Genomic DNA, 23,106 nt, shown 5'->3' with positions numbered 1-23,106 from the left:
CGGGAACTTTGTCTCCGGCTGTGACTATGGCCAGGACTGGTTTCTGCGACTCCAAGCCTCTGCTGGACTTACACAAGAAGGTGAACAACTCAACTAAAAGTTTAGAAATAAAATACCCTTCCAATCTTTAGGTGTTTAGAAATAAAAGGTAATTTATGATTATTCCTTCTTTCATGTTAAACATTTTCCTTTATGAACCCAATTGTTGTTTTCTCAATAAGTTTTGGCTGATGGAAAAAAGTTTTATTGAGCAATCTTTTAGGGAAATGGAAGAAAACAATTAATTAAACCTTGAGCTCACCAATCAGCTTTCACTAGGTAACATTCATTTTTCAGACCAAGATATGGAAATCATTGCTCAAACAGACCTGCTCCAGTTTTGTGTTAGGAGAATAATTGAACTCACCTGCTTTGATCCCAGGTGTTAATGAGTCCCTGATTACATTGCTGGAGCAGGAGCTTGTGTATGATCATAAGTGAACCACTCTTTGAGCTCAAGAATTTTATGAAAATCCATAAACTGGCTATGGCTATGCATGCTTTTTTTTAAGTGTCATTAGTAATTGTTAAAGACTTCCTGTTGGCCCTCCAGGCGGATGAGAGGCGAGCCCCGTTAAGAACTTGGGCTAATGCCTGTGGGCCGATAGATCGCTGGCAGCCTGTAGAAGTGCAAGAGCCCAGGATGGCTCCTGTCAAAATGGAAACAGAACACAGATGGGTATGCCTTCTGTCCTTTTCGTCTCTTTTCTTAGCTCTTGTTTTAACTTCTTTTGACTAATGACATTGTGGTTAGAAAAATACTATTCGAATGTGAGGGCCTGCCTTTTGCAAATGATCTTAATCTTGCTGATATCTATGATGTATTCACTGTAAACTTATCGGCTAGTAATTTGTTTTGTTATGAGCACCTCATTCGTTGCAAGTGCATGTTGCACCAAGATGCTGTGCATTGTCTGTTTGAAGGAAAGGAGGTTATCGACGCAAACAAATGAAGGCATCCTGCTGGGGTTCCATAAAGACAGTCGAAGATGCTCATCTGGTAAAGTAATCAATACCTAGGTTTTCAAACTTCTTTTCACTCCACAGTCGTGTGTGTGTGTGTGCATGTGTGTGTGTGTGTGTGCGCGTGCGCATGTGAGACCAGGGCCCTGCTTTCTTTTCATTTTGAAGAATATACCAATATACTGTCTATCCAATGCAGCACAGTAAATCCTTCACTTGCATGTTGTTTTGGTCCTCCTTGTCCTGATTTCCATCTTCCCATCCTGTGTAGAAGACATATGTGTGGAGGAGCCTGTGCTTCTTCACCCTCTTGGTCTGCAGGGTCTCCACAGCCTACAGGCACTGGTGCCCGGCCTGCTGCGCCATGAAGTGGAGTTGGCACTTGAGAAGCTGGACCTCATATGGGATCGAACGTACGCCTGGGACATGTTCTTGGAAATGATGGTGAGATATTGTGAACAGAGGTCACCTAACAGCTTGTTGTGTTAATGATCATTATCCTTATAGGGTGCTAGACTGACGGCACAACAGTAGAAGACGGCCTCAAAGAATGGCACGAACGCTCATGCACTCATTGCACTGTATCTCTTTAAATATTTAGTGTGTGCCTCCTGTGTTCTGTTGTCTCCCTGCAGAGGACTCAAACACAAAACTCATTGCCTAACGCTGACCTGCTCCGGCATTTTACTGATGCCACTCGTGCTGTTCTGGTAGATTGGCTCATTCAAGTTCATGTAAGTTTCTCTGTGGATGATTACTTTTTCCGTTTCAAAACAAAGATTGTATAGATTTTCATATATTTAAAGGTTGATATAATAACCATAGCTTGATGATAATTACCAAATGCTGGAAGAACTGTAGCTTATGGATGTCTGTGTTTTCTTGAGTTTCAGAGTAAAACACAAAGTAAAATAAACATTCTTCTTCTCCTTGGTAATGAGGATACATTAAAGTAATAGTATTTCTACAGAGAGTTGGATAAGATACCTCTCATGTCTGTGGTAAATGCTGAGCTTCAGCATAATGTCTGGAAACCAGAAAACGGCTACTCTTCTCTGTCCGAATTTACAAACCTGCACCTCTAAAGCTCAATAATTAACATAATATCTTGTTTGTTGTTTTTTTAAATGTGGTTTCAAACCATTTCTTGGCCTGGTGTAATGTCTTCCAAACCCAACTTAATATTAAGATTACTTATTAACCAAGCTCACCTACTGCAAGCTGTACATCAGCTGTACTTAATCACACTTATTTCAATCTTGCACAAAAGCTCCCCCCCCCCCAAAAAACTCATTTTAAGTTTTATGTTCTAATATTTACATGGCCCGTTTGTTTCCTACCAGGAGATGATGCATTTTCAGGAAGAGACCCTCTATCTGACCATTCACCTCCTCAGCCGCTCAATGCGTCAGATCAAGGTGACCACAGCCAACCTGCAGCTCCTTGGCATGGTCTGCCTCTTTGTTGCTGCCAAAAAGGAGGAGTGCCTCCTCCCTGAGGTACACTGGTTCAGTCCTCACTTTAACCTTTATAAAAGTGTGTGTCATGTCTGCTAAATATATCTTATAGACTTAAACCACTAAACCTGTGACAGAACCGTTGGTATTTTAATTGTGCAGAGTAAGTCAGCTGAGAGATTTGAAATAATTCCTAACCTCGAAGACTTGGATAATAAGTAACACCAAATACCTCCTTTCCTCTTTAACAAAAGACTGATTTGTCAAAAATGTGTTTTCTTTTTTGTGTATGTTCTCCAGGTGTCTGCTCTGTGCTACTTGATGGATCACACCTACACTAAGCATCAGCTGCTTCGAATGGAGCGCAAAGTCCTCTGTGGGCTGAAGTTTGATTTGTCCTACTGTTCCCCTCTGCATTTCCTTGTCCTGCTTGCCTCTGTTGCTCGCTGCAGCGCTAAGGTCTCAGATATGCATGGGTTTTTTTCTGTCCAGTTTCCTGTTATTACTTCTTAAACTCGGCACAAATTTCAGTGAAGTTGTTTTCCAGTTTTCCCGAGATCTGAAGTGTCACCCATGCCACCAGGTGGTGTGGATGGCCCGTTATCTGCTGGAGCTGTCTCTCCTGGAAGGCCATTGTGTGGTGTTCCTCCCCGTGCAGCTGGCAGGAGCAGCCCTCTGCTTGTCCCGCCAAGTTCTGCAGGAGCCCCTGACACCAGAAGGGGAAGCTGCCTGGTGTCTGGCCTCCAGCATCCATGTTGGCAGGTGTGTATTTTGACTCTGAAGATGCACTACCCTTATCCAAAGTGCTCTCATGAAAGCGCTCATCTGATAAGAGATGTTTTTCATTCGTCAGCATTCTAACTACTTGTCAAGTGGATGTCTGTTTGCTTTGCGTTTTTCAGTGAGGCTGCTCTGCTGAGGATCATGCACATTTTGGCCAGTTCTGCAGCCAAGGCTCATACTCGAGAGACCTGTGCTACTTTTATTAAATTCTCCTCCCCAGAGACCATGCATGTAAGCAGACACCCAGGTTTAAAGAATGCCTCTGGTCTGCTGGGTTTATGCACTTGACATTTATAACTCCCAGGAACTTATCCTGAAAGTAGAGACACTAGACCAGTTTCACTCTAGGATTTCAATGTGGTCCAAGACTGTGTGACTTGCTATGGATCCTGAGGAGTTACCATGGAAATGGGTGAGGAAGAAGTGTAACAGATTAAAAGCCAAACATTGTTTGACAAAGAATTCCATGTATGTTGCATGTATGTGATTTAACTTAGTAGCAAACCTGTTTTATGATCTTATCTTGCAGCCGATTTTTGAAAATATTTGAATTGTATTGATGTGTCCTTGTCTTGTAATTTGTGAAGAGGATGTGGGCTGTCTATCAAGTTAATTCTAAATTTTTAATGTAAAAATAAAGTGTCTGCTGCAACATTTTGAGTTTCATCTTTTCATTTTGTACACTGTTATTGTTTCTTACACTCCTGTGGGCTGTGACTTCAGTCCTGCAGTACAGCAGAGCCTCCTTCTGACTGCATGGCTGCCTGACTGGCTCTAAGCTGCAGAAAATATGAGACAGCTTTGACGGCATTTTCTTACATTCAAATATTTTTGTTTGATTAATGCAAAGTAACAAATGCACATTTGGCACTTATGAATACTGCAAAAATCTAATTTTCCAAAGTGTTGTCTAACATCTTTTCAATATGATGAGTCTTCTGGAAAGTGTTTGTGTGCAGGCTTTGAGCAGTAAAGGTTTGTTGTCACATGCTACATGTGTGCAAATCTGCAGTCAGTTGCTGGCTGCTGTTTGTAAATGAATAACCCAATAACATGACAGGACCCTCAAGGTAATAATGGTCTCCTGCTCCTTTAAGATCGTTTCCCTCGGAATTTATCCGCCCCCCTTTATGTTTAGGGACGGCTGTGGCTCAGTGGTAGAGTCGGTCGTCTTTTAATCGGAGAGTCGGTCGTCTTTTAATCGGAGAGTCGGTCGTCTTTTAATCGGAAAGTCAGAGGTTCAATCCCCAGCTCCCTCAGTCTACATGTTTGAAGTGTCCTTGGGCAAGACACTGAACCCCAAATTTCTCCTGGTGGCATAACCAACAGGCTATCCTTTTGATATGTTTTATATCAAAAGGTGTTTCTAATAAGAGTTTTAAAATTAATTTCGGAGTCTTAAGTTTAAGCATGTATTTTCAATATGAATAATTTGTTTTTTTTATTTTTCGTCATTTACACCATTTTTAAATTACACGTTTAAGTGTACATGTAAAAAACTTTTTAAAAAAACAATAAGGCATCTGAAGTTGATAATGTGTTGAAAGATTATAATTTTTTTTTATTTGGAAAAAAATCTTTTCAAAGTGTTTCTCAAAACATACTTCAGTTTGGTATGTTTCATTAAACACATGCAGTGATTTCGCCATGTTTCATTACCAGTAAAGTATCCATGACCAACAATAAATCAAAGAGGGCGGCAATACTTGTCCTCGATTATCGGTTTGTAGGCTTAAGAAAAGTAGAAAAAGAAAGCTCACAATCAATAACTGAGTCAGTGCCAAATCTCAGCGCTCAGGACCAAGCTCTGTTTCATATCAACTGACAGCGAGCTGTTGCAGGTCTTCCCCTCCGATGTGCTGAAGCTCAGAGTCACACTTTCTGGCCCGTGACCAGTCAGGGTCAGCTTGGCACAGATGAAGGAAGCGCTAAAAAAATGGAGTGAGATATTGAGATTAAACAACCCAAACATTCCAAACTTCTAAATTCCCTCATTTAACCATCAATACAATACTAATCAGTCATTGGATCTGTTTGACTTTTTATTGGCACAAAACTCAAATCCTGTGAATTTGTTCTGCACATTAATTTTAAGAAATCAGAATTAAGAAGAATTAAACATCTATATCTGTCTATGGTCCTTGCTTTTCATTATGTAACATACACCACACCATTTCTTGAACAAATTATTAAAATCAATTATCAAGTTGTCCCACCTGATAGAGGTTTCCAGTCCCAGTTCCCAGTTTATACAGTGCACATCCCGGCACAAGCACAGTGGAGGAGATAGACATAATCCAGCCCCACACGTATGCCCAGTCTGGGTACACATACCAGCGATTGAAGGTCAAAGGCTGGTACCAAACTAATGAACATATAAAAGAGCCCTGAGAGAACAATGGGAAGAGAGATTTTGTAGTTTTCCTGACATTTTAGTATGAAGATTTTATCTAGCATAAAAACGTACAATAAGGTGCTAAGAAAGTTAACTAATAATTCATAATGCATCTATGAAAGCCCGACTCACCAATGAGACCAGGGGTGTGAGGTAAAGCCAGCAGATTTTAAAGAATGGGTTTGCACGCACACCGGTCATATCCTTTATGATGCCGTACAACCTCTCTGCCCCTTCATAGGAGATGAAGGAGATGTTCACATGAACAGTATATCATGACCACATCAGACAAGATGTTTGTGAAAGACATGGTGTAATAAAAAGGCAACTTAATTTTTTTATTAGGTCAGTTGACCTTTTTTTCTGAGTTCTAATCAGTTATGTTTTTCTTCTGTGGCTTTGTAAAATGTGAGAAAATTAACCCTGATGATGTCATCAGGGGTGTCTGGACATAGTCTTAAAGCCTTCCAAAGTAGAACATCAAGCCAGGGTTACAATTTTCCATAACACTTTACTTGGTAGGGCTATAATGTATGTGTAACATACAAAACTAGCATACTTTTGACACATTTTAGGAAATATATACAGTCCATTATTTGGGAACTTACCCCTAAAATTCAAGTCATCGTTTTTATTTATGCATTTTTTATTTTTATTTTGAGTCCATCAACTTGAGTGCCTATTTGAAAAACAGCATAAATACCAACCAAATATCCATCCCAGTGCCAGAGTTTCAAACACACAGAGAAAGAGGATGCAGGCTCCATTACAAGCATAGTAATCAAACATCTGGAACACAAACATCCCTCCCTGGAGACAACAGCAGAGACATTTATTGACATTGGTTTAACATTTTAGTTTGAATGTTAACCTAAGTTGTATGTAAGCCAATTCTAACACTTTTTTTCAAATTGTTAGAATGATCTTACATTTTGGAAGAAAAACTCTGCCATGATGGATAAATGAATAATAAATATGAACACAACACTGAATACTGACCTCAGTAATCATAACAAGCTGAGAAGAGAAACATATGAGGCAGAACAGGAGAAGCAAACACTCTCGTTTACCGGCCCTGCGCATTACATTGGGAAACATGTCTATGACAGATGTCATCACCACCTCCATGGCAACAAACTGTACAGAGAAAGAAAAAGGCAGAATAAATTCATTACCAAATGTAGATATGGTCTTTCAGAAATAGTTCATCTACATCTTACTTGTGTGTCGAGACCCAGAAGAATGAGCATGACAAAGAAACAGATGGACCACAGTTGGGGCAGAGGCATCATGGCTACAGCCTGAGGGTATGCAATGAACGCCAAGCCTGGACCTGGAAATCAACATCTGAGTTACCTTTACTTTGTAAAATGGTGGTGATGCGTTGAAAAATCTAGTCTTGAAAAAAAGAGAAAAAAAGGAAAATAACCAGAAAACACAAGATGGTTAAAAAGACACCGGGAAGAGGAGAAAAGAGAAGATACACTAAACTAAATACAGTGTGTCTCAATGTCAGATCAAGGAAATAGCTGTGAAAACACAATGCTGTTCATATGGGCAAAAAGCTTGTTTACTGTGAACAATGATGTTTAAGTAACAGCATTATTTTCATTTATTATGTTTTCCACTTGTTTGTTTTATTTGGTGAGGCAAGATTGTAACCAAGTGACAAAAAGTGGGAATATGTTAAATATATAAAAAGTAGATGGAGTACCATTTTCACAAGTCACAAGAACAAATTCAACAACTGAAAATGATGAATCTAGAAATGCCTGTTAGTGTTAGTGATGATAGGCTTTCATAATCAAATAAACCATTTGAGAGAGTAAGCGTGTACTGATGTTGAGTATCTAAATAGGATTCAGTATGAAATAGGAGGGAAAAATTAAATGTTTGTGCATAAATGTGTCCACACACATACTGCACAAAAAAAAAATGTAAGGGCAAAAACTACAAAGCAGCTGGCCCAACCCACTCTGTATAGCAGCACTCAACACCTATCTCCTTGCCAAAAGCCTTCCACAATTCAGACACCATAACATAACCGACCCATCCAAACTCACAGGAAAGCCCCAGAGAACACCAAAAACAGCCCACCTACAAAAAGCATACCAGAAACGTGTAGGTGTGCTGTAGGGTATTGCTTGAAATAAGTTTCCCACTGCATAGCAGAACTAACTTTACACTTCATGTCTGTGGTTGTCCTCAAGATGGCAGCAAAGATTTTACACATAGTGTGGGAAAAAATTAAATCAGAACCTTCACTTAAATAAAAGTACAATTTCAGAGATCAATTCATCAATTAAAAGTAAAATATCTGTGTTGTATTATATTGTCAGTAATTACTTAATTCTATCAGTATGATGAGTACTCCTTCAGCACTAAAAGGTAATTTGTGATGGTGCATTATGTTAGACACTTCTGGATTGCAATTTTATTGCCATTTTTTGCCTTTATTCGACAGGGAAAGGTGAAGAGAGACAGGAAATGTGGGGAAGAGAGAGACAGGGTACGACATGCAGCAAAGGGCCGAGGGTGGAATTGAGGACTGCTGCAGCGAGGACCCAGCCTCTACACACAGGCCTCACACTCCACCAACTAAGCAACAATAGGCCTCAAGCATTTTTTTTAAGAAACCTTGTGAGGTTAAAATTGGAAATTTCTCTCTGTCTTCTGAAATGTGTCTTATTTTGATAAATTGTAACTCTGAAATGTGATTTTATTTAAACCAAATTATTATTTATTATTATTATTATTTATTTTATTTGGAATTATAAAGTGACATATACAGCCATGGACTAGTCAGATTTGTGTTGGTCTGCATCTCATCCTACTGTATGAAATGAGAGTTATGAAGTTATAAAAATTCAGATGTCATCATTTATTTTTCTGAAATTGACATTATTACACGTAGTTCTTCCCAAAATAATCTTGAAAAACACCAAACCTCTCAAAACGAACCCAACAAGAATTGGAACTATCATAATATATTTGCCAATATCATTCTCTTTAACCAACTCTCCATCTCATACCAGAGACCTACCCTGCAGCGCCGCATCATGTTAAAACACTGTAATAACCGTAATGCCGTAGTGACTTGATGTAACGAGGTTGCATCTTTTCTAAAATCTCAGGTGCCATGTATTACCTGACTCGGCCACTTCAGCAATGGGAACACCCTGCTCATGAGCCATGAATCCCAACACAGAGAAGACTGCAAACCCTGCTACCACACTTGTGCTACTGTTCAGTAAACACAGCCACAGACAATCTCTGCAAAACATTAAAGAGAGAGAGCAATATGAATGATTTCATAGCTTCATGTATGATATGTAATATATATGTCATAGCTCTTGACCTCTGGGGGATCTGTCTGAAAGTTCATATCAGAATCCTGCCAGCAACAATGTCAATCACACATTGACAAATACTCACTTATAGCAGTTGTTGTTGTAGGTGTTGTAGCTGCCCAGGACAGTTAAAGAGCCCACGCCAATGCTGTATGAGAAGAAGATCTGAGCCCCAGCCTCCATCCACACCTATTACAAAAAAGCTACAGTAAGAACCTTTTTCCAAGCTTTACACTGTTACAGTATTTTATTAAGCTGCTACCTGAGGGTCTGCGAGCCGTGAGAGTTCAGGCAGAAGATAAAATAAGACTCCTTGTAGAGCCCCGGGAAGAGAGAGCCCACGGATCAAAAGAATTACCAACATCACATAGGGGAAGGTAGCAGTAAAATACACCACCTGGAAGAAAAGACGACTGTTCAGGCATTTAGAAATGTACTGTATACATATTAACCATAGTTTTAATGCTAATATTAATACCTTTCCAGTAGACTTGACCCCTTTCCAGATACAAAAGTAACAGACGATCCACATAGCAATTAGGCACAACAGCACCTCCCACCTGATGCTGCCTATCTCCTCAATCCCTCCTGAAATAGCAAGTACTCGTCGCCTAAAAGGAAAAGACATGGGCCAAAATGTTTTATCTAAGTAGGACACAGATGCTTTATGTATAAATCTACTGACGTACTCCCAGAACTCCGTAGCAGCAGAGGTTGCGTTCGTCTGGTTGGTCCACAGGAAGGTGTTATTATGTGATGAAAAGTCTACACAGTCAGCTAGATTGTGAGAAAAAAAAAGATTTAAAAGGATTCTTTCATCAACAGTTTAGGCATTTAAGTGACAGTAAAAGGAATCTGGCAAAACCTTAAATAAGCAACTACAACTGATCCTCATGTCATCTCACTCTGGGCTTGAGTCTTTACATTACTTAACAGTTGGCTTTCTTTACAAACTTTTAGTGAGTTTAAAAATGGGCATTTACCAGGCCCGGGGTTTTAATGATAGACACTATCCGGTTGATTATGGGCTATGTAAGATCCTCAGAAGTTGCCCCACTTTAAGGAAATGTGAAATTAAATCACTGGATGGGTCTTTCAAGTGACATAAAAAGTAGTATTGAATAAGTATTGAAATCAGCTATCATAACATCAGCACATCATTCAAATGTTAGAACTCTCTTATAAAAGTCAACCATCATGCATGAAACTGTTTCTTTTATACCTGTGTTCCAATCATTGTCGCAGCTGGCCCAGGGGAGCTGGGAGCTGAAGGAGAACACCAGGTATAGCAAAGCCCAGGACAGAATAATGATGTAGGTCATACAGCTGTAGAGGAGAATCAGCAGCCCACCATAGCCGATACCTGTGGGGCCAGAAATGAGTACTCTCTATGTTTTTTTTACATCACTAAAACCTGACTTCATCCATTTATAAACACATCTTTTTGTTGGTATTTTTTGGTCAAATTTCAGACCTGTATTCTTCGGCCTAAACTGAGCCTGATGGGATGTCACTTGAGATAAGACATCCGATTTGCATAGCTCTCTTCTGGAGCCATGCAGGACTTATTACAGCCTCTTTTCACATATGCAGTAGTACTAAACAAAGCCTGCATAGCAACTTTTGCTATGAGTGAAATCAGTGGATTTCAGTTAAAATTGAGTTTAAACTGAGAATTTCCCACAGCCCTTGTGTAAACCTGACCTAAACACACCTAACTTTGGAATGAATGAGGTTCACAGAAGCCATGAAGACTTTTGTCAATGTTTACCTTGCTGACTCATGGCTGCAAAAATGTCTTTCATCCTTTCTGTTTAAGTTTGTGTTTGCCACATTCAGTTTCACAGCGGTAATGTGTTACTGCAAAAACACTCTCCCACTAAGTGTGATATTACCTAAATGAAATAAATAAATAAAGAAACAAGAAAGAGGTAAAGGGGTCCAATAGTGAATAGTGTTTTTTTGTTTAGTTTTTTTCTCAGATTTATGTTCAGATAATGTTTTTGCCATGCTTTGCTACAATTATGTCCTAAACAGTATACCTTCAGCCAGTGGGCAAAGCTTCCTCCAGCAGGTGATGCCTCCCTCCTGGGTGTATTGACCCATGGTCGTCTCCAGCAGGAACAGGGGCACGCCACAGGTCACCACAAATATCAGATATGGCACCAGGAATGCACCTTAATTTACAAAATATACAAAACTGCAAACCTAGCACATACTTTGGGGAACAGTTAGTGAGCATCATATTAGCTTACCCCCTCCATTTTTGTAGCATAGGTAAGGAAACCTCCAGACATTGCCCAGACCAACAACGTTACCCGCCACTGCCAGGAGAAACTCCACCTTACTGCCCCAGTGTCCTCTCTCCTCCACCCCCACATGCTTGTCTTTCTCTGCACATTTTTTATTCAACATTTTCAAAAGCTCCGTCTGAACCAAACTTTCCTTTTCAAAACTGGAAACTGGTTTCCAGGTTTTCTGTGTTTTTATACTGATCACTTATTCTGTGTCATGTAATGAGCAACCTACCCATCAGTTAATCAGTTCTCAGTGGAAATGTAAATTATCTCCAGGTTTGAATTGAAATCTCTGAACAAACCACTGATTTAAGATTGAAGTTGCTTGTCCCAACATTGAACGCTAAATAGAAATCAAAGAGTCACAGCACCCCTTTAAAAATTAATGTGGCAAACACCTAATCAACAATTATAAAGACAGATTGCTTAGTATTAAGTGCACTGATTTAGTACTAAATTAATGATCAGTTTATGTCCTCCAAGTATTGTACCTTTTTATGTGGAGCTCTTCAGGGTGGCTGCTTGAATCAAGTGATCAACACAAAGATTAGTTCGACCTGCAAAACATAACATCTAAAGCAGAGAAAACCACAGCAGACCCAAAAACAAGACTAAGACCCCTGAGAGAGTCCGCTGTCCAGCTCCACTGGTGTCTCTTCTACTTCTGTACTCCGCTCTACCTCACCCACAGTGGCTGCGATGAGCCCAGTACCCATTCAGATGCATTGAAAGGGGGGTCGCCTTTCTCCAGTCTGGCCTTGTGGTGGTGGGGGGGATGGCCTCCACTGGTTGTTTTGTCCCTGTCTGCCTGTTGCTGGTCAGGGCCAGCCCGGGCTTCCCCCACACTGTCCTCATTGGGCGGGGGGCTGTGAAATAAAGAAAGAATGCCTTCACCCTTCTGAAGCTGGAGAGCAGCAAGGCCTGAGCGCCCCCTGTCTGACACGACAAGAGATACTCTCCAGTTAGACTCAATGCAAATGGAGGGACAGGTTGACAGTAGCCGTGCTGAAGAGCAGGAAGGGGGGAAGTGTCAGGATCCTACAAGTGAAAGAGGAAGGATGTAAGCTCAATACAAAGAAAATTCAACAACCATTAAAACATACATTTATGATCTTCAGTTAATGCTCACAAGTGGGACCACAGTCATGTAGGCCACTGCGTAATTAGAGTCTGGAGAGTCATGAGCACGCACTGTAAGTGTAAGGGTGACAGTGGCTCCTGCTTGAGCTGTAGCAGGAGCATGGAGTTCCACCTGACCGCGGAAATACTCTTGCTCTGCAACATGGAACCTGGGACAAAGAGACTTAAACTTAAAAGTGTGAAATGTCTTTTCTAATATCACATTCGTAGTGCACACAAGTGAGGACGCATAAGAAATCACAAAAGTCTTGCTGTTGACTCAGTGCTCTACCTGTGATGTCCTTTCTTTTGAAAATACCCATAGTCGTCATCACCAGTCAGACTGAAGAGTCGGGCTGGGCCATGGTTCAGGATGTCAAAGTCCACCAATGTTCTGTGACCAGGTACCAGTTGGGGGACAGACAACACCTGAGGAGATGGAGAGACACATACTATGAGAGATTAGTACAGCAGGTCCAGTGGAAGTGAGGTCCATCAATGTGATTGTACCAAAAGAGGCTTCTCTTCAAAAAGCTCTGCTATGTTAATTGCTCATTTTCTGTCTGCACTTTGCTTCTAGGCAAGTATTAATGCTGAAAAATGCTCCAATTCCTAAATAGGGAAACAGGTGATAATTGTGGTTTGTCACTTGAGGCAGTACTTATTACATACTTTTCAATGTTACAGTTAAAGCTTAATTCACAAGTTTAAAATGTCCAATTCACAGCTGTACGATTACCTGTATCTGAACATGAGTTGGCTGAATTATCTCTGTGGAGACCCGCTCCAGCTTGTTTCCTCTGCTGTCTCGGCCTACTAGTCGAACACTGAAGGGTACTCTGGGAATAGACTCCACCCATGCCACCAGCTCCTCCGCAGAGTAGAATGACGAAGAAGAGGAGGAATTCAACTTCAACTGCTGGAGACTGTCCCCGTCAGCTCCCAGCAGCATCACATGACTAAAAGACACCTCCTCATCTGGAGTGACGCCTGTCACAACCAGCATCAGAAAGGCAGGGACACCTTAGGAAATCAAATAAAGATAAAAAGGTGGTTTTACTAAATGGCAGGCAAACTCCTGGTTTTATGATTGATACATCACTAATGATACTGTATAGGGAAAAAAACAATGCTGTACCTGCTATTGGACTGCCCTCCACTCTGGCCAGACCTGGATGTGTCTCATTGGTTACAGTGGCAAAGTAATAAAGGAAATCTACACTGCTGTCACCTGCAGATCAAAAGACAATACTTTTCTCTTTGCTCACATGAGGTGCACTTAGACAATGACATGTGTACTGTTCATTATCTGTTACTGAACATGCTGAATGTCATGCTGTTTTTTTCCTTTTACCTATTACGTTGAATGTGAGGTGTCCGTCACTCTTGGCTTGGAGTTTCCACTGTCCTGGCTGTATAGGAGAGAGCAGGGTGATTCGGTAGAGACCCTCAAAATGCTGCAACTCTGCCAGAGGGCTTTGCTCTCTCAACAATGACTGGCTTTGGTCTATAGCAAGCAGAGGAAGATGATGATAACTGTATTATCAAATGTAAAGCATAGTTGTGGTAATTAAAGATTGTATGGGCAAGTACTGAGTGCTGTTTTTCCTTGTTTATCTGATGGGTTGGTAAGGATACATTCAGTCAGAATGCCAGTGATATGAAGTGTGATGTTCTTTACTGAGCTGTCAACTCTGAAGGAATGGGAGGACATTAACCCTTGTTCACTCTCCACATGGAGAAGAGTCACCTGGGACAAGGAGAAAACATGTGCATGATTTAATTTTAAAGATAAAGTGTCTGAAATCAATATTTTTTTAACATTGGTCACCTAACATCTTGTATGACGAGGACATAAATGATTATTCCTAAACCCTGCAGACCCTCAGCTCTAAAGAGCACTTAACTGTCTTTGAGGTCTTTCTTTTGCAGCAGGCCACTTTAAAGTCCTTGTTGTCTTTCACAGGACCTATCAACCATTTCTAACTGCATCAGGAAGCTGTTTTCAGCAGGAATGCTAAATTACATAGTCACACCCACAGCTAGCAGCTAGCTGATGAACATAGTGGTATATATAATATATAATATTTCTATTCAGATGACGAGTTGCAAGCATTATCTACACGCAATTTGTCAAAATCCCCAAACTTTTGAAACCACTTTCGAGCCGCCTTCTTAGCTCGCTTAGTTTGCTCCACAGGGGAACTGACTGCAGTACCTTGTCAGGGAGGACAGTGAAGAGTAGAGAGAAAAACGATCAGGGGACAAAGGTTCCCTGCTCATGCTCCTCCTTCTCCTTCTCCTGCCTTTGCTCTCTTTTGAGTAGTTTGGATCTTCAGTAAGCAGAAACGTAACCTGAGGATAAATCCACCAAAGATTTGACCAAAGGTTGAGCTGAGGGGAATAGGCATCTACACAACTTTTGACTGCAGTCCCCACAGAGCAGTTAGAGATATGTATCTGGATGACATCATCAGTCTTCCTGTCTGCTGATCTTCGAACACATATTCATACTTTTCACCTGTATTTGTAGCTTAATGACAGCGGAATCATTTATAATAATCAAAACCTACCTTGCTTTGTTTCTCAAGTGCCAAGGCCTTCACTGCATCAAACAAGTGGGCGTCTTTAGGGGATGCATCAGTGAATACAAATATCTCTGACAGTGGTGGACTGTGAGTGAGAGCCAGCTGAAAAAACACAGCACAATGGTAAATCAGTAGCCACATGCTTCTCATTCTCATACTGCACATGTTCACACATTCATTCATACACCTGATAACAATGGTTAGAAAGATAGAGCACCTAAATTTACCTGAATGGCAGACAGGCACATCTCTGGTTCGTCACCTCCTCCCAGTGCCATCAGATTCTCCATGTGCATCATAAACTGATTTGAGTCCTCAGTCTCAAACACAGGTCCAACCTCTGCAGAGCACGGTAGATTGGAATGTTAGATGGTAAGCAACGACTAATGACCTTGTGAGCAGAAATAACAGCAGATCTATCAGAATGACAGTACGTTTTGAAGCTTCAGTTGATGACTTTGCAATTTACAATTTGCAATTTACCATTGGCCAGAGACAGGCTAGCATATCTTCAATGCCCAACACAAAAATGTGATGTGTGTGGTTGTTGAATCTCATTTCTAAATAGATATCATGTTGAGGTAAGGACTCTCTACTGCAGGTCTGTCAAATGATTCCACACCAAGCTAATCTTTGAGGAACCTGGATTTGGCCTTCTACAAATTGCTGACACAAAGAAATATTGTCTTATTTATTCCACAAAACCTTTTCAATATGTTGATCTAACATCTTGGTCTTTGTCCCGTGCCAAACAATAAGTCAGTCACTATAAAATCATTATAACTGTTAATCAATATTTATGTAAAAAACAAATGACACAAGAAACAAGGGTCTAAGTAAAAAAAACACTGGTAAGGAATGATGAAAATGTTTCAAAAACAACTTTTTCTATGGCAGATCTTTTTAGCTCTTTGTGCTATTGTTTAATCTCAAACTGTTAATTATAGACTGAGACCTTCACCTGGGTCATGAAAAGGCACAAGAAGAAAGGTTCTGTGGTGTCCATGACAAACATCAATGCAGGGACCTGCTTCACACTGAAGAGCCTGTCAACGGATTATTCAATCAACAGCTGAAAATATTAAGATAACATATTCATGATTCATTAACTTAGGAATCACACGTTAAACACAAGATATTTAACAATTAGGGCGTACTCTTTCAGAAAATACAACCTCGACCTGCAGTCACAACTTACCTTAGGAAGGTTTTGTGGCCCACAGTGTCTCTGAGGTCTCTCAGTACAACTCAAGGTAGCCTCGGTAGCTTAAGTGGCAGCTTCCATATGGAGGTAATGGTGAGGGGAGAAGATAGGTGAGGTGCTGCCCTTGTTAATGCCCCCTTTGGCCCCTATAAAGCGGCCACTGTATTACATTTTGCTCTGCAATCCATTTTAGGGTCCCGACTCACCAGTTGAGAACCACTGCTGTGGGCTGTGACTTCAGGCCTGCATGACAGCAGAGCCTCCATCTGACTGCATGGCTGCCTAAGCTGTAGAAAATATGAGACAGCTTTGATGGCATTTTCTTACATTCAAATATTTCTGTTTGAAAAAAGTTAATTAACAAATGCACATTAGGCACTTATTCTACTAAATTCAAGGTACGATCTTCAGTATCAGCCCTATTTACTGTCACTCTGCCGCTTTCTTTTGTGCTTCCTAGACCGGTGCGCACTGCACGACGCAAGTTACAGCGATGCGTTGAAGTCCAGTTGGGAAGACTCAAATTCCACCTTTTAATAGAGGGGAGGGTAATAAGTAGCCTACCTTCTCATTAATTGTTGATTTTATTTATTTATTTATGTTTTGAAGTAGCCCAGTACGTTCTGTAGTTTAATTAGCTCACCCGGCTCGTCTTAAATAAGTACTTAGGCAAAAATACTGATTCTCCAGCTCCAGGGAAAGGGATGCTTTGACATACAGTGATTAAATGTATCTATGTGTCATAGCAATCCTTTTGAATTCGACGTCCAGTATTTTTCTGATCAGGCAACTGACAAATAGTCTATTATTATTATTATTATTATTATTATTACTTTTTTGTTTATTATGATACATTTTCTCAGTATTAATATCATCACACAGTGATGTAGAAATTGGAGACAAATGAAGGAATCTTAAAAAAATAATCTTTAGAATAATTGATAAATTTGTCGTTACAAATAGAAAAAATAATTGTTAGATTAATTGGCAAAAAAATAATCATTAGGTGCAGCCCTAAAATGGTAGTAAGCATATGCTTAATCGGTGTTACGATTATGAGGGGGTCCTTGGAAAATGTTCTTCCCTGTAAGGGGTCCCTGGCCCCAAAAGTTTCAGAACCCCTGATTTACAGCATTTTGAAATGTTTAAATGTACACGTACAAATCTTATTTTAAAAACAATTAGGCATCTGAGGGTGATAATGTGTTGAAAGGCATACATGTTTTATTTGGAAGAAAATCTTTTCAAAGTGTTTCTCTTGTATGGCAAACCTAGTTTGGTCTGTTTCATTCAACACATGCAGTGATTTCACCCTTGTCATGTTTCATTATCAGTAAAGTATCCATGATCAACAATATAAATCAAAAAGACCAGCAATACTTGTCCTCAAACATTGGATTGACTTAAGAAAAGCAGATAAAGTAAGATCACAATCAATAACTGAGTCAGTGCCAACTCTCAGAGCTTTCATATCAACTGACAGCGAGCTGTTGCAGGTCTTCCCCTCCGATGTGCTGAAGCTCAGAGTCACACTTTCTGGCCCGTGACCAGTCAGGTTCAGGTTGGCACAGATGAAGGAAGCACTAAAAAAATGAGTGAGATATTGAGATTTAACAACCTAAACATTCCAAACTTTTAAATTCCCTCATGTCACCATCAACACAATACTAATCAGTCATTGGATCTGTTTGACTTTTTATTGGCACAAACTCAAATCCTGTGAATTTGTTCTGCACATGAATTTTAAGAAATCAGAATTAAACACAAGTATTGAACATCTATATCTGTCTAAGGTCCTTCCTTTTCATTATGTAACATACACCACGCCATTTCTTGAACAAATAATTAAAAATCAATTATCAAGTTGTCCCACCTGATAGAGATTTCCAGTCCCAGTTCTCAGTTTATACAGCGCACATCCCAGCACAAGCACAGTGGAGGGGATTGCCAAAATCCTGCCCCAAACGTATGCCCAGTCTAGGTTTCAGGAAACATATACAGTCCATTATTTGTGAACTTATTCCTAAAATTCAAGTCCCTCAACTTGAGTGCCTATTTGAAAAACAGCATAAATACCAACCAAATATCCATCCCAGTGCCAGGGTTTCAAACACACAGAGAAAGAGGATGCAGGCTCCGTTACAAGCATAGTAATCAAACATCTGGAACACAAACATCCTTCCAGAGACATTTATTGACATTGGTTTAACATTTTAGTTTGAATGTTAACCTAAGTTGTATGTAAGCCAATTCTAACACTTTTTTTCAAAGTGTTAGAATGATCTTACATTTTGGAAGAAAAACTCTGCCATGATGGATAAATTAATGATAAATATGAACACAACACTGAATACTGACCTCAGTAATCATAACAAGCTGAGAAGAGAAACATATGAGGCAGAACAGGAGAAGCAAACACTCTCGTTTACCGGCCCTGCACATTACAGTGGGAAACATGTCTATGACGGATGTCATCACCACCTCCATGGCAACAAACTGTACAGAGAAAGAAAAAGGCAGAATAAATTCATTACCAAATGTAGATATGGTCTTTCAGATATAGTTCATGTACATCTTACTTGTGTGTCGAGACCCAGAAGAATGAGCATGACAAAGAAACAGATGGACCACAGTTGGGGCAGAGGCATCATGGCTACAGCCTAAGGGTATGCAATGAACGCCAAGCCTGAACCTGGAAATCAACATCTGAGTTACCATTAGTTTGTAAAATAAAGTTTATGCATCAAGATGGTGATGCGTTGAAAAATGTAGTCTTGAAGAACTATGGAAAATAACAAGATGGTTAAAAATACACTGGGAACAGGAGAAAAGATAAGTTACACAAAAAACAGTGTGTCTCAATGTCAGATCAAGGAAATAACTGTTAAAACATAATGCTGTTCATACAGGCAAAAACCTTTGTTTACTGTACACAACCATGTTTAAGTAACAGCTTTATTTTCATTTATTATGTTTTCAACTTGTTTGTTTTATTTGGTGAGGTAAGATTGTGGCCAAGTGACAAAAAGTGGGAATATGTTAAATATAGATAAAGGAGATGGAGAACCATTTTCACAAGTCACAAGAACAAATTCAACAGCTGAAATAGATAAATCTACTGTTAGTGTTAGTGATGATAGGCATTCGTAATCAAATAAAGCATTTAAGAGAGTAAGCTTGTACTGATGTTAGGAATCTAAATAGGATTCAGTATGAAATAGGAATTAAAATTAAATGTGTGTGTGTGTGTGTGTGTGTGTGTGTGTGTGTGTGTGTGTGTGTGTGTGTGTGTGTGTGTGTGTATGTGTGTGTGTGTGTGTGTGTGTGTGTGTGTGTGTGTGTGCATAAATGTGTCCACACACATACTGCAAAATGCAAGGGCAAAAACAACGGAGCAGCTGCCTCAGTGGCCCAAACCACACTATATAACAGCACTCAACACCTATCTCCTTGCCAAAAGCCTTCCACAATTCAGACACCATAACATAACCGACCCATCCAAACTCACAGGAAAGCCCCAGAGAACACCAAAAACAGCCCACCTACAAAAAGCCTACCAGAGCCAGCAGAATCGTGTAGGTGTGCTGTAGGGTATTGCTTGAAACAAGTTTCCCACTGCATAGCAGAACTAACTTTACACTTCATGTCTGTAGTTGATGGCAGCAAAGATTTTACACATAGTGTGGGAAAAAATGAAATCAAAAGCTTCACTTAAATAAAAGTACAATTTCAGTGATAAATTCATCAATTGAAATTAAATAATGTGTGCCATATTCTATCCTCAGTTATTATATCATTCTATCAGTATGATAAGTACTCCTTCAGCACTGAAAGACACATATTAGACACTTCTGGATTGTGAGTAATTCATCAACATGTAGTAAGTGATTTACTGCAGCTAGCCTGAGTAAAACTGGTTTTAACTACTTTATATACAGTTATGTTTCTTAGTCTAGATCTTCTCAACATATAGTGTAGCAAGATAAATCTCAGGGGTCGTGAGATGTTTAATTGGCCATGTTTTGGTTTGGTTACTTAATTCTATCAGTATGATGAGTACTCCTTCAGCACTAAAAGGTAATTTGTGATGGTGCATTATATTAGACACTTCTGGATTGCAATTTTATTGCAATTTTTTGCCTTTATTCAACAGGGATAGGTAAAGAGAGACAGGGAATGTGGGGAAGAGAGAGACAGGGGATGAAATGCAGCAAAGGGCAGAGGGTGGAATTGAGGACTGCTGCAACGAGGACCCAGCCTTTACACTAGGGCCTCACACTGGCCCTCACACAAATTTGGATCATTTAACTTCGTCTTCAGGCCTCAAACATTTTTTTAAGAAACCTTATGAGAAGTTAAAGTGGAAATTTCTCTGACTTCTGAAATGTGTCTTATTTTGATAAATTGTAACCCTGGGATTTGGTAGAATTATAAAGTAACATATACAGCCATGGACTAGTCAGGCTTGTGTTGGTCTGCATCTCATCCTACTGTATGAAATGAGGGTTATGAAGTTATAAAAATTCAGATGTCATCATTTATTTTTCGGAAATTGACATTATTACACATAGTTCTTCCCAAAATAATCTTGAAAAACACCAAACCTCTCAAAACGAACCCAACAAGAATTGGAACTATCATAATATATTTGCCAATATCATTCTCTTTAACCAACTCTCCATCTCATACCAGAGACCTACCCTGCAGCGCCGCATCATGTTAAAACACCGTAATAAGTTGCCGTAGCGACTTGATGTAACGAGGTTGCATCTTTTCTAAAATCTCAGGTGCCATGTATTACCTGACTTGGCCACTTCAGCAATGGGAACACCCTGCTCATGAGCCATGAATCCCAACACAGAGAAGACTGCAAACCCTGCTACCACACTTGTGCTACTGTTCAGTAAACACAGCCACAGACAATCTCTGCAAAACATTAAACATAAGAGCAAAATGAATGATTTCATAGCGTGTATGATATGTAACATATATGTCATAGCTCTTGACCTCTGGGGCATCTGTCTGAAAAGTTCATATCAGAATCCTGCCAGCAACAATGTCAGTCACACATTGACAAATACTCACTTATAGCAGTTGTTATTGTAGGTGTTGTAGCTGCCCAGGACAGTTAAAGAGCCCACGCCAAGATCTGAGCCCCATCCATCCACACCTATTACAAAAAAGCTACAGTAAGAACCTTTTTCCAAGCTTTACACTGTTACAGTATTTTATTAAGCTGCTACCTGAGGGTCTGTGAGCTGTGAGGGTTCAGGCAGAAGGTAAAATAAGACTCCTTGTAGAGCCCCGGTTAGAACTCTCTTATAGATATTACCTAAATGACATAAATGAAGAAAGAAATAGTTCCAAAGAGGTAAAGGGATCCAAGGGTGAATAGTGTTTTTTTGTTTTGTTTTTATCTCAGATTTATGTTCAGATAATGTTTTTGCCTTGCTTTGCTACAATTATGTCCTAAACAGTATACTGTCAGCCAGTGGGCAAAGCTTCCTCCAGCAGGTGATGCCTCCCTTCTGGGTGTATTGACCCATGGTCGTCTCCAGCAGGAACAGGGGCACGCCACAGGTCGCCACAATTATCAGATATGGCACCAGGAATGCACCTTAATTTACAAAATATACAAAACTGCAAACCTAGCACATACTTTGGGGAACAGTTAGTGAGCATCATATTAGCTTACCCCCTCCATTTTTGTAGCATAGGTAAGGAAACCTCCAGACATTGCCCAGACCAACAACGTTACCCGCCACTGCTAGGAGAAACTCCAGCTTACTGCCACAGTGTCCTCTCTCCTCCACCCCCACATGCTTGTCTTTCTCTGCATATTTTTTATTCAACATTTTCAAAAGCTCCGTCTGAACCAAACTTTCCTTTTCACCTATATGCTTTGTTTCCAGGTTATGTCAGTTTTTATATTAATCACTTATTCTGTGTCATGTAATGAGCAACCTACCCATCAGTTAATCAGTTCTCAGTGGAAACCGAAATTATCTCGAGATTTGAATTGAATCTCTAAACAAACCACTGATTTAAGATTGAAGTTGCTTGTCCCAATAATATATTTAGGACTGGAACTGCCATAATCAAAAATAAATAAATATCTCAAATAAATAAAAAAGTAAATAAAATAATAAAGACAGAAATGTAGAAATAAAAGCCTCAATTATCAAATAAATGTTCATATTCATATAAAAATAAATATATTCAGAAATCTAAATCAGATGTTTTTATTTATTTGACAAATTCTTTATTTTTGTAGTCATTTATTTTCATATTTAGTTATTTCCCAATTTATTCTTTTCTGTTTACATTTATATCAGTTTTTCTTTATTTTCCTATTTATTTATTTCCCTTATTATTTATTTAGTTATATCCCTATTTTTTTATTTCTGTATTTATTAATTTCTGTATTTATTAATTTCTGTATTTCTTCATCCATCTGCAAATTAGTAGGCATGTCTTGGATATCAAGGCATTAGCAATCAAACCCACACACCATAGCACTGCATGGATGTGTCAAGGTCTGTGCCCAGAGCTGCAAATATGGTGTTACTGCCAGTAGTTGGTGAGGGCTGTGTAGAAAAATGCCGCAAATGATTGAAATTTGGCAACATTATCAAGGTAATATTGACGACTGCCAAGCTAACACTATGTTAGGTAGCAAACTGTCCTTGTAAACTTGATAACATTTAAAACTACGACATCAAAAGTTACAGTGTGCTACACTAGCTAACGTTCGCTTGAAAATGGAGCCGCTTGCGTCATCAAATGATCGGTGTTGTTTTGAATTATGTTCACCCGAGATATGGTGTTTTCCCTTGTTATAATGATGTTTTCAGTAGCGGATTCATCTGTGTTTGCAAGCCGTTCCGGGGCGTGAAGTGTGCCAAGGGATT

General features: G+C 39.7%; 2 protein-coding genes and 2 pseudogenes across 2 annotated transcripts; 1 reads left to right on the top strand and 3 right to left on the bottom strand.

Annotated features, from left to right (window-relative positions):
• Positions 1-26: 26 nt before the first annotated feature.
• On the top strand, positions 27-3,765 carry ccnp (cyclin P). The gene is made up of 9 exons (XM_069669061.1): positions 27-80; positions 593-718; positions 964-1,048; positions 1,271-1,446; positions 1,638-1,736; positions 2,346-2,501; positions 2,760-2,918; positions 3,043-3,221; positions 3,362-3,765. Exons 1-9 carry the CDS (start codon positions 27-29, stop codon positions 3,528-3,530), a joined length of 1,203 nt encoding a protein of 400 aa, XP_069525162.1. The 3' UTR covers positions 3,531-3,765.
• Positions 3,766-5,059: 1,294 nt separating this feature from the next.
• On the bottom strand, positions 5,060-11,402 carry LOC138597466 (sodium- and chloride-dependent GABA transporter 2-like). Its single transcript, XM_069669059.1, has 14 exons — positions 11,243-11,402; positions 11,030-11,164; positions 10,210-10,350; positions 9,677-9,764; positions 9,466-9,598; positions 9,250-9,384; positions 9,073-9,176; positions 8,786-8,910; positions 6,858-6,970; positions 6,637-6,774; positions 6,345-6,447; positions 5,770-5,870; positions 5,459-5,629; positions 5,060-5,170 (listed from the first exon to the last, which is right to left on the bottom strand). Exons 1-14 carry the CDS (start codon positions 11,400-11,402, stop codon positions 5,060-5,062), a joined length of 1,758 nt encoding a protein of 585 aa, XP_069525160.1.
• A 558-nt stretch (positions 11,403-11,960) lies between these two features.
• LOC138597465 (von Willebrand factor A domain-containing protein 7-like) lies at positions 11,961-16,514 on the bottom strand (annotated as a pseudogene).
• A 1,153-nt stretch (positions 16,515-17,667) lies between these two features.
• On the bottom strand, positions 17,668-22,050 carry LOC138597462 (sodium- and chloride-dependent GABA transporter 2-like; annotated as a pseudogene).
• Positions 22,051-23,106: the final 1,056 nt, after the last annotated feature.

This window comes from Semicossyphus pulcher, unplaced genomic scaffold (genome assembly GCF_022749685.1).
Source record: "Semicossyphus pulcher isolate SPU_LCO1_2020_fin unplaced genomic scaffold, fSemPul1.0.p SCAF_19, whole genome shotgun sequence".
Taxonomy (NCBI): domain Eukaryota; kingdom Metazoa; phylum Chordata; class Actinopteri; order Labriformes; family Labridae; genus Semicossyphus; species Semicossyphus pulcher.
The sequence above is the reverse complement of the archived record's forward strand: the minus strand, read 5'-3'. Positions and strand labels throughout refer to the sequence as shown.

Excerpts from the sequence above, each read along its gene's own strand:
- ccnp (XM_069669061.1), top strand. The coding sequence starts at position 27 with ATGGCCAGGACTGGTTTCTGCGACTCCAAGCCTCTGCTGGACTTACAC. Across the intron at positions 719-963 it reads TGGAAACAGAACACAGATGG|GAAAGGAGGTTATCGACGCA; the intron begins GTATGCCTTCTG and ends GTCTGTTTGAAG. Across the intron at positions 1,737-2,345 it reads ATTGGCTCATTCAAGTTCAT|GAGATGATGCATTTTCAGGA; the intron begins GTAAGTTTCTCT and ends GTTTCCTACCAG.
- LOC138597466 (XM_069669059.1), bottom strand. The coding sequence starts at position 11,402 with ATGTTGAATAAAAAATGTGCAGAGAAAGACAAGCATGTGGGGGTGGAG. Across the intron at positions 9,765-10,209 it reads CGACAATGATTGGAACACAG|CTGACTGTGTAGACTTTTCA; the intron begins GTATAAAAGAAA and ends CTCACAATCTAG. Across the intron at positions 5,630-5,769 it reads TCACACCCCTGGTCTCATTG|GGCTCTTTTATATGTTCATT; the intron begins GTGAGTCGGGCT and ends TTGTTCTCTCAG.